The sequence below is a fragment of the Ascaphus truei genome, chromosome 19, assembly GCF_040206685.1.
Source record: "Ascaphus truei isolate aAscTru1 chromosome 19, aAscTru1.hap1, whole genome shotgun sequence".
Taxonomy (NCBI): Eukaryota; Metazoa; Chordata; class Amphibia; order Anura; family Ascaphidae; genus Ascaphus; species Ascaphus truei.
Window position 1 is genome coordinate 8,495,496 of NC_134501.1, and position 15,331 is coordinate 8,510,826.

Sequence of the window (15,331 nt, forward strand, 5' to 3'; positions counted from 1 at the left end):
TGAAAGGGTTAAGGTGTTCCTGTGAGACACGTCCTGTGCGCAGGTGAAAGGGTTAAGGTGTTCCTGTGAGACATGTCCTGTGCGCAGGTGAAAGGGTTAATGTGTTCCTGTGAGAGAGACGTCCTGTGCGCAGGTGAAAGGGTTAATGTGTTCCTGTGAGAGAGACGTCCTGTGCGCAGGTGAAAGGGTTAAGGTGTTCCTGTGAGAGAGACGTCCTGTGCGCAGGTGAAAGGGTTAAGGTGTTCCTGTGAGAGAGACGTCCTGTGCGCAGGTGAAAGGGTTAAGGTGTTCCTGTGAGAGAGACGTGTCCTGTGTGCAGGTGAAAGGGTTAAGGTGTTCCTGTGAGAGAGACGTCCTGTGCGCAGGTGAAAGGGTTAAGGTGTTCCTGTGAGAGAGACACGTCCTGTGCGCAGGTGAAAGGGTTAATGTGTTCCTGTGAGAGACACGTCCTGTGCGCAGGTGAAAGGGTTAAGGTGTTCCTGTGAGAGAGACGTCCTGTGCGCAGGTGAAAGGGTTAAGGTGTTCCTGTGAGAGAGACGTCCTGTGCGCAGGTGAAAGGGTTAAGGTGTTCCTGTGAGAGAGACGTGTCCTGTGCGCAGGTGAAAGGGTTAAGGTGTTCCTGTGAGAGACACGTCCTGTGCGCAGGTGAAAGGGTTAAGGTGTTCCTGTGAGAGACACGTCCTGTGCGCAGGTGAAAGGGTTAAGGTGTTCCTGTGAGAGAGACATCCTGTGCGCAGGTGAAAGGGTTAAGGTGTTCCTGTGAGAGAGACGTCCTGTGCGCAGGTGAAAAGGTTAAGGTGTTCCTGTGAGAGAGACGTCCTGTGCGCAGGTGAAAGGGTTAAGGTGTTCCTGTGAGAGAGACGTTCTGTGCGCAGGTGAAAGGGTTAAGGTGTTCCTGTGAGAGAGACACGTCCCGTGCGCAGGTGAAAGGGTTAAGGTGTTCCTGTGAGAGAGACACGTCCTGTGCGCAGGTGAAAGGGTTAATGTGTTCCTGTGAGAGACGTCCTGTGCGCAGGTGAAAGGGTTAAGGTGTTCCTGTGAGAGACACGTCCTGTGCGCAGGTGAAAGGGTTAAGGTGTTCCTGTGAGAGACATGTGTCCTGTGCGCAGGTGAAAGGGTTAAGGTGTTCCTGTGAGAGAGACGCGTCCTGTGCGCAGGTGAAAGGGTTAAGGTGTTCCTGTGAGAGAGACATGTCCTGTGCGCAGGTGAAAGGGTTAAGGTGTTCCTGTGAGAGAGACATCCTGTGCGCAGGTGAAAGGGTTAAGGTGTTCCTGTGAGAGAGACGTCCTGTGCGCAGGTGAAAGGGTTAATGTGTTCCTGTGAGAGAGAGACGTGTCCTGTGCGCAGGTGAAAGGGTTAAGGTGTTCCTGTGAGAGAGACATCCTGTGCGCAGGTGAAAGGGTTAATGTGTTCCTGTGAGAGAGAGACGTGTCCTGTGCGCAGGTGAAAGGGTTAAGGTGTTCCTGTGAGAGAGACGTCCTGTGCGCAGGTGAAAGGGTTAAGGTGTTCCTGTGAGAGAGACATCCTGTGCGCAGGTGAAAGGGTTAATGTGTTCCTGTGAGAGAGACATCCTGTGCGCAGGTGAAAGGGTTAATGTGTTCCTGTGAGAGAGACATCCTGTGCGCAGGTGAAAGGGTTAAGGTGTTCCTGTGTGTGAGACGTGTCCTGTGCGCAGGTGAAAGGGTTAATGTGTTCCTGTGAGAGAGACGTCCTGTGCGCAGGTGAAAGGGTTAAGGTGTTCCTGTGAGAGACACGTTCTGTGCGCAGGTGAAAGGGTTAAGGTGTTCCTGTGAGAGAGACACGTGCTGTGCGCAGGTGAAAGGGTTAAGGTGTTCCTGTGAGAGAGACACGTGCTGTGCGCAGGTGAAAGGGTTAAGGTGTTCCTGTGAGAGAGACGTCCTGTGCGCAGGTGAAAGGGTTAAGGTGTTCCTGTGAGAGAGACATCCTGTGCGCAGGTGAAAGGGTTAAGGTGTTCCTGTGAGAGAGATGTCCTGTGCGCAGGTGAAAGGGTTAAGGTGTTCCTGTGAGACATGTCCTGTGCGCAGGTGAAAGGGTTAAGGTGTTCCTGTGAGAGAGACACGTGCTGTGCGCAGGTGAAAGGGTTAAGGTGTTCCTGTGAGAGAGATGTCCTGTGCGCAGGTGAAAGGGTTAAGGTGTTCCTGTGAGACATGTCCTGTGCGCAGGTGAAAGGGTTAAGGTGTTCCTGTGAGAGCGACATGTCCTGTGCGCAGGTGAAAGGGTTAAGGTGTTCCTGTGAGAGAGACACGTCCTGTGCGCAGGTGAAAGGGTTAAGGTGTTCCTGTGTGTGAGACGTGTCCTGTGCGCAGGTGAAAGGGTTAAGGTGTTCCTGTGAGAGAGACGTGTCCTGTGTGCAGGTGAAAGGGTTAAGGTGTTCCTGTGAGACACGTGCTGTGCGCAGGTGAAAGGGTTAAGGTGTTCCTGTGAGAGAGACGTGTCCTGTGCGCAGGTGAAAGGGTTAAGGTGTTCCTGTGAGAGACACGTGTCCTGTGCGCAGGTGAAAGGGTTAAGGTGTTCCTGTGAGAGAGAGACGGCCTGTGCGCAGGTGAAAGGGTTAAGGTGTTCCTGTGTGTGAGACGTGTCCTGTGCGCAGGTGAAAGGGTTAAGGTGTTCCTGTGAGAGAGACGTCCTGTGCGCAGGTGAAAGGGTTAATGTGTTCCTGTGAGAGACACGTCCTGTGCGCAGGTGAAAGGGTTAAGGTGTTCCTGTGAGAGAGACATGTCCTGTGCGCAGGTGAAAGGGTTAATGTGTTCCTGTGAGAGAGACGTGTCCTGTGCGCAGGTGAAAGGGTTAATGTGTTCCTGTGAGAGAGACGTTCTGTGCGCAGGTGAAAGGGTTAAGGTGTTCCTGTGAGAGACACGTCCTGTGCGCAGGTGAAAGGGTTAAGGTGTTCCTGTGAGAGACACGTCCTGTGCGCAGGTGAAAGGGTTAAGGTGTTCCTGTGAGAGAGACGTGTCCTGTGCGCAGGTGAAAGGGTTAAGGTGTTCCTGTGAGAGAGACGTCCTGTGCGCAGGTGAAAGGGTTAAGGTGTTCCTGTGAGAGAGACGTCCTGTGCGCAGGTGAAAGGGTTAATGTGTTCCTGTGAGAGAGACGTGTCCTGTGCGCAGGTGAAAGGGTTAAGGTGTTCCTGTGAGAGAGACGTGTCCTGTGCGCAGGTGAAAGGGTTAAGGTGTTCCTGTGAGAGAGACGTCCTGTGCGCAGGTGAAAGGGTTAAGGTGTTCCTGTGAGAGAGACACGTCCTGTGCGCAGGTGAAAGGGTTAATGTGTTCCTGTGAGAGAGACACGTCCTGTGCGCAGGTGAAAGGGTTAAGGTGTTCCTGTGTGTGAGACACGTCCTGTGCGCAGGTGAAAGGGTTAAGGTGTTCCTGTGAGAGAGACGTGTCCTGTGCGCAGGTGAAAGGGTTAAGGTGTTCCTGTGAGAGAGACACGTCCTGTGCGCAGGTGAAAGGGTTAATGTGTTCCTGTGAGAGAGACACGTCCTGTGCGCAGGTGAAAGGGTTAAGGTGTTCCTGTGAGAGAGACACGTCCTGTGCGCAGGTGAAAGGGTTAAGGTGTTCCTGTGAGAGAGACACGTCCTGTGCGCAGGTGAAAGGGTTAAGGTGTTCCTGTGAGAGAGACACGTCCTGTGCGCAGGTGAAAGGGTTAAGGTGTTCCTGTGAGAGAGACACGTCCTGTGCGCAGGTGAAAGGGTTAAGGTGTTCCTGTGTGTGACGTGTCCTGTGCGCAGGTGAAAGGGTTAATGTGTTCCTGTGAGAGAGACATGTCCTGTGCGCAGGTGAAAGGGTTAATGTGTTCCTGTGAGAGAGACATGTCCTGTGCGCAGGTGAAAGGGTTAAGGTGTTCCTGTGAGAGAGACATGTCCTGTGCGCAGGTGAAAGGGTTAATGTGTTCCTGTGAGAGAGACACGTCCTGTGCGCAGGTGAAAGGGTTAATGTGTTCCTGTGAGAGAGACACGTCCTGTGCGCAGGTGAAAGGGTTAAGGTGTTCCTGTGAGAGAGACGTCCTGTGCGCAGGTGAAAGGGTTAAGGTGTTCCTGTGAGAGAGACGTCCTGTGCGCAGGTGAAAGCGTTAAGGTGTTCCTGTGAGAGACGTCCTGTGCGCAGGTGAAAGGGTTAAGGTGTTCCTGTGAGAGAGACACGTCCTGTGCGCAGGTGAAAGGGTTAAGGTGTTCCTGTGAGAGAGACATGTCCTGTGTGCAGGTGAAAGGGTTAAGGTGTTCCTGTGAGAGAGACGTGTCCTGTGCGCAGGTGAAAGGGTTAAGGTGTTCCTGTGAGAGAGACATCCTGTGCGCAGGTGAAAGGGTTAAGGTGTTCCTGTGAGAGAGACACGTTCTGTGCGCAGGTGAAAGGGTTAATGTGTTCCTGTGAGAGAGACACGTCATGTGCGCAGGTGAAAGGGTTAATGTGTTCCTGTGAGAGAGACACGTCCTGTGCGCAGGTGAAAGGGTTAAGGTGTTCCTGTGAGAGAGACGTTCTGTGCGCAGGTGAAAGGGTGAAGGTGTTCCTGTGAGAGAGACATCCTGTGCGCAGGTGAAAGGGTTAAGGTGTTCCTGTGAGAGAGACACGTCCTGTGCGCAGGTGAAAGGGTTAATGTGTTCCTGTGAGAGAGACACGTCCTGTGCGCAGGTGAAAGGGTTAAGGTGTTCCTGTGAGAGAGACGCCCTGTGCGCAGGTGAAAGGGTTAAGGTGTTCCTGTGAGAGAGACACGTCCTGTGCGCAGGTGAAAGGGTTAAGGTGTTCCTGTGAGAGAGACGTGTCCTGTGCGCAGGTGAAAGGGTGAAGGTGTTCCTGTGAGAGAGACGTCCTGTGCGCAGGTGAAAGGGTTAAGGTGTTCCTGTGAGAGAGACATCCTGTGCGCAGGTGAAAGGGTTAAGGTGTTCCTGTGAGAGAGACATCCTGTGCGCAGGTGAAAGGGTTAAGGTGTTCCTGTGAGAGAGACGTTCTGTGCGCAGGTGAAAGGGTTAAGGTGTTCCTGTGAGAGAGACACGTCCTGTGCGCAGGTGAAAGGGTTAAGGTGTTCCTGTGCGCAGGTGAAAGGGTTAATGTGTTCCTGTGAGAGAGACATGTCCTGTGCGCAGGTGAAAGGGTTAAGGTGTTCCTGTGAGAGACACGTCCTGTGCGCAGGTGAAAGGGTTAATGTGTTCCTGTGAGAGACGTCCTGTGCGCAGGTGAAAGGGTTAAGGTGTTCCTGTGAGAGAGACGTCCTGTGCGCAGGTGAAAGGGTTAATGTGTTCCTGTGAGAGAGACGTCCTGTGCGCAGGTGAAAGGGTTACGGTGTTCCTGTGAGACATGTCCTGTGCGCAGGTGAAAGGGTTAATGTGTTCCTGTGAGAGAGACGTCCTGTGCGCAGGTGAAAGGGTTAAGGTGTTCCTGTGTGTGAGACACGTCCTGTGCGCAGGTGAAAGGGTTAATGTGTTCCTGTGAGAGAGACACGTCCTGTGCGCAGGTGAAAGGGTTAATGTGTTCCTGTGAGAGAGACGTCCTGTGCGCAGGTGAAAGGGTTAAGGTGTTCCTGTGAGAGAGACGTCCTGTGCGCAGGTGAAAGGGTTAATGTGTTCCTGTGTGTGAGACACGTCCTGTGCGCAGGTGAAAGGGTTAATGTGTTCCTGTGAGAGAGACACGTCCTGTGCGCAGGTGAAAGGGTTAAGGTGTTCCTGTGAGAGAGACGTCCTGTGCGCAGGTGAAAGGGTTAAGGTGTTCCTGTGAGAGAGACGTCCTGTGCGCAGGTGAAAGGGTTAAGGTGTTCCTGTGAGAGAGACGTGTCCTGTGCGCAGGTGAAAGGGTTAAGGTGTTCCTGTGAGACACGTCCTGTGCGCAGGTGAAAGGGTTAATGTGTTCCTGTGAGAGAGACGTCCTGTGCGCAGGTGAAAGGGTTAAGGTGTTCCTGTGAGAGACGTCCTGTGCGCAGGTGAAAGGGTTAATGTGTTCCTGTGAGAGAGACGTCCTGTGCGCAGGTGAAAGGGTTAAGGTGTTCCTGTGAGAGAGACGTCCTGTGCGCAGGTGAAAGGGTTAAGGTGTTCCTGTGAGAGAGACGTCCTGTGCGCAGGTGAAAGGGTTAAGGTGTTCCTGTGAGACACGTCCTGTGCGCAGGTGAAAGGGTTAATGTGTTCCTGTGAGAGAGAGACGTCCTGTGCGCAGGTGAAAGGGTTAAGGTGTTCCTGTGAGAGACACGTCCTGTGCGCAGGTGAAAGGGTTAAGGTGTTCCTGTGAGAGAGACGTCCTGTGCGCAGGTGAAAGGGTTAAGGTGTTCCTGTGAGAGAGACGTGTCCTGTGCGCAGGTGAAAGGGTTAATGTGTTCCTGTGAGAGACGTCCTGTGCGCAGGTGAAAGGGTTAAGGTGTTCCTGTGAGAGAGACATGTCCTGTGCGCAGGTGAAAGGGTTAAGGTGTTCCTGTGAGAGAGACGTCCTGTGCGCAGGTGAAAGGGTTAAGGTGTTCCTGTGAGAGACACGTCCTGTGCGCAGGTGAAAGGGTTAAGGTGTTCCTGTGAGAGACACGTCCTGTGCGCAGGTGAAAGGGTTAAGGTGTTCCTGTGCGCAGGTGAAAGGGTTAAGGTGTTCCTGTGCGCAGGTGAAAGGGTTAAGGTGTTCCTGTGCGCAGGTGAAAGGGTTAAGGTGTTCCTGTGCGCAGGTGAAAGGGTTAAGGTGTTCCTGTGAGAGACACGTCCTGTGCGCAGGTGAAAGGGTTAAGGTGTTCCTGTGAGACACGTCCTGTGCGCAGGTGAAAGGGTTAAGGTGTTCCTGTGAGACATGTCCTGTGCGCAGGTGAAAGGGTTAATGTGTTCCTGTGAGAGAGACGTCCTGTGCGCAGGTGAAAGGGTTAATGTGTTCCTGTGAGAGAGACGTCCTGTGCGCAGGTGAAAGGGTTAAGGTGTTCCTGTGAGAGAGACGTCCTGTGCGCAGGTGAAAGGGTTAAGGTGTTCCTGTGAGAGAGACGTCCTGTGCGCAGGTGAAAGGGTTAAGGTGTTCCTGTGAGAGAGACGTTCTGTGCGCAGGTGAAAGGGTTAAGGTGTTCCTGTGAGAGAGACGTGTCCTGTGCGCAGGTGAAAGGGTTAAGGTGTTCCTGTGAGAGAGACACGTCCTGTGCGCAGGTGAAAGGGTTAATGTGTTCCTGTGAGAGACACGTCCTGTGCGCAGGTGAAAGGGTTAAGGTGTTCCTGTGAGAGAGACGTCCTGTGCGCAGGTGAAAGGGTTAAGGTGTTCCTGTGAGAGAGACGTCCTGTGCGCAGGTGAAAGGGTTAAGGTGTTCCTGTGAGAGAGACGTGTCCTGTGCGCAGGTGAAAGGGTTAAGGTGTTCCTGTGAGAGACACGTCCTGTGCGCAGGTGAAAGGGTTAAGGTGTTCCTGTGAGAGACACGTCCTGTGCGCAGGTGAAAGGGTTAAGGTGTTCCTGTGAGAGAGACATCCTGTGCGCAGGTGAAAGGGTTAAGGTGTTCCTGTGAGAGAGACGTCCTGTGCGCAGGTGAAAAGGTTAAGGTGTTCCTGTGAGAGAGACGTCCTGTGCGCAGGTGAAAGGGTTAAGGTGTTCCTGTGAGAGAGACGTTCTGTGCGCAGGTGAAAGGGTTAAGGTGTTCCTGTGAGAGAGACACGTCCCGTGCGCAGGTGAAAGGGTTAAGGTGTTCCTGTGAGAGAGACACGTCCTGTGCGCAGGTGAAAGGGTTAATGTGTTCCTGTGAGAGACGTCCTGTGCGCAGGTGAAAGGGTTAAGGTGTTCCTGTGAGAGACACGTCCTGTGCGCAGGTGAAAGGGTTAAGGTGTTCCTGTGAGAGACATGTGTCCTGTGCGCAGGTGAAAGGGTTAAGGTGTTCCTGTGAGAGAGACGCGTCCTGTGCGCAGGTGAAAGGGTTAAGGTGTTCCTGTGAGAGAGACATGTCCTGTGCGCAGGTGAAAGGGTTAAGGTGTTCCTGTGAGAGAGACACGTCCTGTGCGCAGGTGAAAGGGTTAAGGTGTTCCTGTGAGAGAGACGTCCTGTGCGCAGGTGAAAGGGTTAATGTGTTCCTGTGAGAGAGAGACGTGTCCTGTGCGCAGGTGAAAGGGTTAAGGTGTTCCTGTGAGAGAGACATCCTGTGCGCAGGTGAAAGGGTTAATGTGTTCCTGTGAGAGAGAGACGTGTCCTGTGCGCAGGTGAAAGGGTTAAGGTGTTCCTGTGAGAGAGACGTCCTGTGCGCAGGTGAAAGGGTTAAGGTGTTCCTGTGAGAGAGACATCCTGTGCGCAGGTGAAAGGGTTAATGTGTTCCTGTGAGAGAGACATCCTGTGCGCAGGTGAAAGGGTTAATGTGTTCCTGTGAGAGAGACATCCTGTGCGCAGGTGAAAGGGTTAATGTGTTCCTGTGAGAGAGAGACGTGTCCTGTGCGCAGGTGAAAGGGTTAAGGTGTTCCTGTGAGAGACACGTCCTGTGCGCAGGTGAAAGGGTTAAGGTGTTCCTGTGAGAGAGACGTGTCCTGTGCGCAGGTGAAAGGGTTAAGGTGTTCCTTTGAGAGAGACATCCTGTGCGCAGGTGAAAGGGTTAAGGTGTTCCTGTGAGAGAGACACGTCCTGTGCGCAGGTGAAAGGGTTAAGGTGTTCCTGTGAGAGAGACACGTCCTGTGCGCAGGTGAAAGGGTTAATGTGTTCCTGTGAGAGAGACGTCCTGTGCGCAGGTGAAAGGGTTAAGGTGTTCCTGTGAGACACGTCCTGTGCGCAGGTGAAAGGGTTAAGGTGTTCCTGTGAGAGAGACGTGTCCTGTGCGCAGGTGAAAGGGTTAAGGTGTTCCTGTGAGAGAGACGTGTCCTGTGCGCAGGTGAAAGGGTTAAGGTGTTCCTGTGAGAGAGACGTGTCCTGTGCGCAGGTGAAAGGGTTAATGTGTTCCTGTGAGAGAGACGTCCTGTGCGCAGGTGAAAGGGTTAAGGTGTTCCTGTGAGAGAGACGTCCTGTGCGCAGGTGAAAGGGTTAAGGTGTTCCTGTGCGCAGGTGAAAGGGTTAAGGTGTTCCTGTGAGACACGTCCTGTGCGCAGGTGAAAGGGTTAAGGTGTTCCTGTGAGAGACGTCCTGTGCGCAGGTGAAAGGGTTAAAATGTTCCTGTGAGAGAGACATGTCCTGTGCGCAGGTGAAAGGGTTAAGGTGTTCCTGTGCGCAGGTGAAAGGGTTAAAATGTTCCTGTGAGAGAGACATGTCCTGTGCGCAGGTGAAAGGGTTAAGGTGTTCCTGTGCGCAGGTGAAAGGGTTAAGGTATTCCTGTGCGCAGGTGAAAGGGTTAAGGTGTTCCTGTGAGAGACACGTCCTGTGCGCAGGTGAAAGGGTTAAGGTGTTCCTGTGCGCAGGTGAAAGGGTTAAGGTGTTCCTGTGAGAGAGAGAGACATGTCCTTGCTTGTTGAGTTATTGGGTGGAATACAGGGTTTGTGAAGTGCACAGATCACCGCCTCGGTGCAAGAGACGTTGTGTGTTCTGCCCCATCGGGGGAACAACATGTCCTTAACAGTGTGTATCACTCAACTAGGGCCTGGTGTATACCTTAGATCGTAAGCTCCTTGACCCAGAGATAATTACTTTAAGGTTTCTCAACTCCAGCCCTCAAACAGGTTTTCCGGATACCCCTGCTTTTAGCACAAGTGGCCACTGATCTTGCCAGCTGTGCTGAAGCAGGGATATCCCTTAAAACCTGACCTGTTGGGGGTTCTTGAGGACTGGAGTTGAGAACCCCTGCTGTAAGGGAATATTTGCGATGCCAGAAGTTTGGAAATGCAGAATACAAAGTACAATCGCCAAGATACGGCCGGTCGTGAGCACGGGGCCAAACATCTGAAAATCGGGGTTTTTACGAATTGTCAAATCGCCCCATAACAGTCTGCACAGCCATGAAGAGCGACCCCATTACCCAATGGGGAAAAGGGATTCCTGCCCCCCAAGCAATTGCACTCTACCCCGTTTTAAACCCCTGGCAGAATTTGGACGCCATGCTTGCTGGAAACCTCACTAGCCTCCCCCTTCTGCGCGAGCGTAATTACAGCCGGGAACGTATCCCACAAGATATCATTTGCAATTTCAGATGGCGCCTTCTCCATTTTTGGCGAAGTGTGAACTAAGATGCAAATTGGGCCCTTCTAGCCCCAGAGTAACCAGGGGTTACAAATCTTCAAGTCTTTCTCGTTTTGACTAAACAGCAAGTCCCATTTCATTGAGTGTCAGTAATGGGGCTGAGTGACGGGTCCTGTGATCAGACTTCGGGGCGCTGAACGTATCTGTAGTTTTCGATGCAAATCCCATTGTGGTCGGATGTGGAGTAATCCCGCCTGGGAATTTCTATCGCCGATGCAGAACTGAATTTCAGGAGTTGAGTTATCATACAATGCTGTGTTTAGATGCCACAGGGGGGGGCGCGTGTAACCCATTTGTTGCGCATGGGACCCGCGCCGCGTCGCAGACCTTTCGTCGTAAACGTTTCCGACTATCTTGCGGTAAACCGATAGCTGGGAGTCGTCTGCTGAAGGAGCCGCTCCGTGAGTGAGGGCGCTAACGCCGCAAACAAGGACGCTGAGTGTGAAGCAGGAGAGCCCGGTGTCAGCTCCTTGTGACCTTGGGCAAGTCACTTTATCTCCCTGTGCCTCAGGCACCAAAATCATAGATTGTAAGCTCCACGGGGCAGGGTCTGTGTCTGCAAAAATTCTATGTACAGCGCGGCATACACTGTCAGCGCTATACAAGGGGGAAAAAACATTATGTCTTCAAATATTGATTGGGCTGTAGCACTGGTAGCATAAATCATTATTTTCATATATATATATATATACCCTTTTTTTGTTGCTCTGAATCCTTCCTCAATTCAGTTTGGCCTTCTTATTTTTCCTATTTTTATTTAATTTTTTTCTCCCTCGTTTCAGGCATGAACCATGAGCCAAAGTCACCATCCATAGGAATGCTTTCTACAGCCACCAGGACCACTGCCACGGTCAGCCCCCTCACTCCCTCCCCCCTCAATGGCTCCCTGGTACCCAATGGCAGCCCGGCAGCCAGCAGCACCTTACCTGTCCAGTCCGCGCCCTCATCCAGCTTTGCCGCTGCGCTGCGTAAACTTGCAAAGCAAGCAGAGGAGCCGAGAGGTAAGAGGAGAAACGTGGAACCTGTGTCACCATGTGCATGTCTCCCAAAACACAACCGCATGTTGGGGGGAGAAATGCCCCCCCCCCCACCCCTGAAAATGAACGTGCTGCACTTATGTGATCATACTAGCACCCACATATTACTCTGTCCAGAAAACAATGAAGACCCCTCCGGCCGCGAGGGGGTGAATGGAGAAGCCGGGTGTTTGTCTTGTACTTGTAGATCGCGAATGGTCAACTCCAGTCTTCAAGGGCCACCAACAGGTCAGGTTTTCCAGATATCCCTGCTTCGGCAGTCGAAGACCTAGCAGGGATCGGGGCCCTTCAGGACTGGCGTTACCCGCCCCTATTGTAGAGGAGGAGCGTGTAGCTTCAATCAACTGTCCCTGAATTGTAGGCAGTTTCCGGGATCCTTATCAGCCCCCCTTTGGTTTCCTGCTTGTAGCCGGGGAGAGAAAAGAAAAGACTTTAATGCAGCAAAGATCAACGGCCGTTACAAATAGGGTGTGTGGGGTGATGGGGGCAAAACAGCAAGGCTAGCATCATCTAATGCAAGAGTATACTCAACCTCTTCCTTGCTTAATGCCTTACTGTCTCCTGTGCTGGAATGTTCTATGTTTTGGGGGGGCGGGGGGAACCATGTTTAGTGTCCTGCAAAACGAATGTTGGATTGCCAGCACAATGCCTGGAGCCGTCTCCTCTCGCTCTGTGACTCTCCGCTTGTGTCAGGGGAAACGCTTCTGTCCCTGCGTGTGATCAGCTGGGGGTCTATATCGCAGAGTTGTGTGTGCGCGCATTTGCCTTCTCATAGTAAGCAAAGCAGGGTGGGGGGCCGCGTGTGTCCTCTCTTCCATGTAGTAACAAAGCAGGGAGAGGGAGTAGGGGTATGATACCTTTATTGGACCAACAAGTAGTAGATATGTTACAAGCTTTCCAACCTCTCAGGGTCCTTCATCGGGTACGGCAGAGCTGTACGGCAGAGCCGTAGCCGATGAAGAACCCTGAGAGGTTGGAAAACTTGTAACATATCAACTACTTGTTGGTCCAATAAACGGTATCATACCCCTACTCCCTCTCTCTGCTTTATTTGCCATCTCATGAGCTCCATCTGAGTTGAGGGTGAGATTGCTGTAGTAACCCAACTCCAGCAGTGATGTGCTGTTTTACCTTGCGGGGGTGGCTGTGGATCACGATGTGGGGAGGTGTGACGCCCTGCGGCTCTGCTCCCCTGGACTCTCCTACCCTTTGTTCCGCGTTGTTGCCGGCTGATCTCTCCCAGCAGTAGTGACATTGGAGGGCACACGTCTGCTCCTCCTGTTGGTTACCGGCGGTGTCTGGTTGGCTCTGGTTTTCTCCTGGTGGTTTATATAACCCGGCGTGTCCTGCTCGGAGGGAGCCCGTGTATCTGATGGTTTGCTCATTATACCCACGCTGCGTCTCCTTATTTGTGAGCGAGAGGAGGGTGCATCTGCGGTCTGCCTGCCTGGGAGAGGAGTGTGGGATTGCAGCATTGGGATGATGTGAAGGTACTCGGGGACACAACCACTTTACCACATACAGGAAAGAAGACACCAGCAACTCCAAAGTCACTTTTAACCCCTCGTGTTTTGTGTTGGTTATGGCCAGGGGTGCTCAACATCAATCCTCAAGACCCCCCCCCCCCCCCCCCAGCAGGTCAGGTGGCCAGGATATCCCTGCTTCAGCACAGGTGGCTCAATCAGTGGCTCAGTCTTTGACTGAGAGACAGGTATTTCTGTGCAGGTCATTGAAGGTTAATTAAATAGCCGTGTGATTTGCTCGGCCCCTCGCTGTTTTTCACATTGTTATTTTCATTCATCACTTGTATATTCTTTTTCTTTCTTCACCTGTTTTAATTTTGATCTGCTTTCCCCTTCTTCAATATGCCCTCTCTCTCTCTCTCTCTCTCTCTCTCTCTCTCTCTCTCTCTCTCTCTCTCTCTCTCTCTCTCTCTCTCTCTCTCTCTCTGTCTCTGTCTCTGTCTCTGTCTCTGTCTCTCTCTCTCTGTCTCTCTCTCTCTCTCCCTCTCTCGTTGTCTTTAACCCTCTATTCCCTTATCTTTAATGTCTCATATTTAGCGGCTCTGTGAGTAAAGACACGGTCTCTGTATACCATGACACGGAGTTTGAATCGGGACCAGGTGACCTTGAGCAAGTCACTGTATCTCCCTGTGCCTCAGCCACTAAAAACAAAGAGTGTAAGCTCATGTGGGCAGGGACTGTGCCAGTAACATTCCTATGTGCTGCGTATCGCGCGCTGTACTGTGATTGTGACGCGCCGAGTCCCATTGGGAGAAAAGCGCTATATGAAATAGTTTATTACCTTTCTCTTCTCTCTACCTTGCCCTGTACCCATCTTAGTCTCACCTCTCTCTTCTCTTTTTTTGCACCTGCTTTTCCCCCTCTTACTGCTTTTTCTCCGTCCTGCGGTTAACCCGCTTCCCTGCCGCGCTCTCGCTGCACCTGCTCTTCTCTCTCATTCTGCTCTCCTTTTTGATCTCCCATTCTGACTTGTTTGTTTCCCTCCGTGTTTCATTCACTTTATCTGCTTCGTTCTCTTCCATCTTCTCCTTTATCTCTCCCTCTCTCTGCTATTTATCTCTCCTCCTCTCGCTCTGTTTAAAGCTGGCTAGGGAGGGACCGATCCATCTGAATTGACAGCCTATTTTCCCAGTGAAGAAGGGGAATTTAACGGCAGCAAATTAATTTCATAATTAAGGCAGAAATTACCGGTCGTTTGCAGAGTACATTAATCTCATAAGTGCCCCATTTAGCGTGATGTGAGCAGTGCTAGGCTGGATGATGCTGTAATACACAGGAGGAAGGGTGTAGCGACATCCTTTTGTAAGTCTGCAGCTGGAAATCTCTCTGCCACACATGTAGCTCCCTTTCTAGAAGGAATAATGCAGCTCTCTCTCTTGTACCAACAGCAGCTGATAACGATGCTGCCAGCTTCTGCTTCCTACCCTCTGCCAGGCATGCCCTGGGTACATTCCCCTTCAGTACCAGAGAAGCCGGCGTTGGTTTCTCCTTTCCAGGATGGCCTGTATTTGAATTCCTTGGTTTTGCAATTTATTTCTTTATAAAATGTGTTACCAGGAAGTGATACATTGAGCGTCACCTCTCGTTTTCACGTATGTCCCGGGCGCAGAGTTTCCGGCAGACTGTTCCCGTTGTGAGGAGCACGGGGTTGATGTAAGGGAAGTCTTCTATTTGAATCCCTTTATGGCTGTGAGGTCTTACAACACACCTCCGCACAATGCTCTGCCCCCTCCTGGGCTGAACCGGGTTAAGAAATAATGCCCGATTTTAGCCTTAAGAGGTTGAAAGGAGTGGGAGGCATTTAAATGCATAAATCACGGAACGCCATATTGTCTGTCTGGGGAATCAAGGGGTGTAGGGGAGAGCAGCCGCCATGGAGCCGCCTCTGAGATGGGGGTTTCAGGGCCTCTGTGGGGGTCTCTTCTTGTCTTCTCTGCAGTATCAAAGCTTTGTAGTAATAAGACTTCGAGCTCCTGTTACTCATTTAATGTCTGTGTTTTCCTGTCTGGGGCAGTGTTAATTAGCTGGCTTGGCCTCTGTGCCTTTGCCATTTATAGCAGTAACCTCTAACTTGGAGTACAGGTCGTGTGTGTGTGTGTCTGTGTGTGTCTGTGTGTGTCTGTGTGTGTCTGTGTGTGTCTGTGTGTGTGTGTGTGTGTGTGTGTGTGTCTGTGTGTGTGTGTCTGTGTGTGTGTGTGTGTGTGATCTCTCTAATTTCCCTCGGTCCTCAAAATTCTGTCACCCCAGTTTTTCTACCATCATTTGGAAGAATCCCTCTTCTAAGTGGCATCTTTCTATTTATAGATAAAAAAGGTAAGCGGGTCATCACCGCCCCCATTCGACTATATTTCACTTAAGTGGGCACCTATACCCTCTCTTTGGCCTGCCTGGTCACAACTCTGGATCTCTTATCAATAACACTCCCTTATGGGCCTGTGCATTGTAGCAGCCAAGGGCAGCCGCTATGTAAATAAGGTTCTTTGTATCATCTCTAGTCCCCTTTCAACTCCCCGTTATCTCCGTTATCCCATCGCCTTACAGTTCATTTCCTGGCTGTCCCTCCTATCTCCACTCGTTCCTCCCACGAACCATTGCTGGGGACAAGCAGGCTTGGGAAGGCCTCCATTATCACTGCATGATGCCTGCGTTTTACTGTACCTGGTGGAATCTATAGGCACCCCAC

The 15,331-nt window shown here is 51.9% G+C and overlaps 1 protein-coding gene across 7 annotated transcripts in view; it reads left to right on the plus strand.

The window, feature by feature from the left end:
• GSE1 (Gse1 coiled-coil protein) overlaps positions 1-15,331 on the plus strand; it is a 352,546-nt gene that overhangs the window by 311,606 nt on the left and 25,609 nt on the right. For 6 of the 7 annotated variants that reach the window (XM_075576447.1, XM_075576449.1, XM_075576451.1 and 3 more), the window contains one exon: positions 10,871-11,089. The exons of the other annotated variant lie outside the window; for it this stretch is intronic. In XM_075576447.1, coding sequence (XP_075432562.1) covers positions 10,871-11,089 — 219 coding nt within the window. The remainder of the gene's footprint in view (positions 1-10,870; positions 11,090-15,331) is intronic. 7 annotated transcript variants of the gene reach the window in all.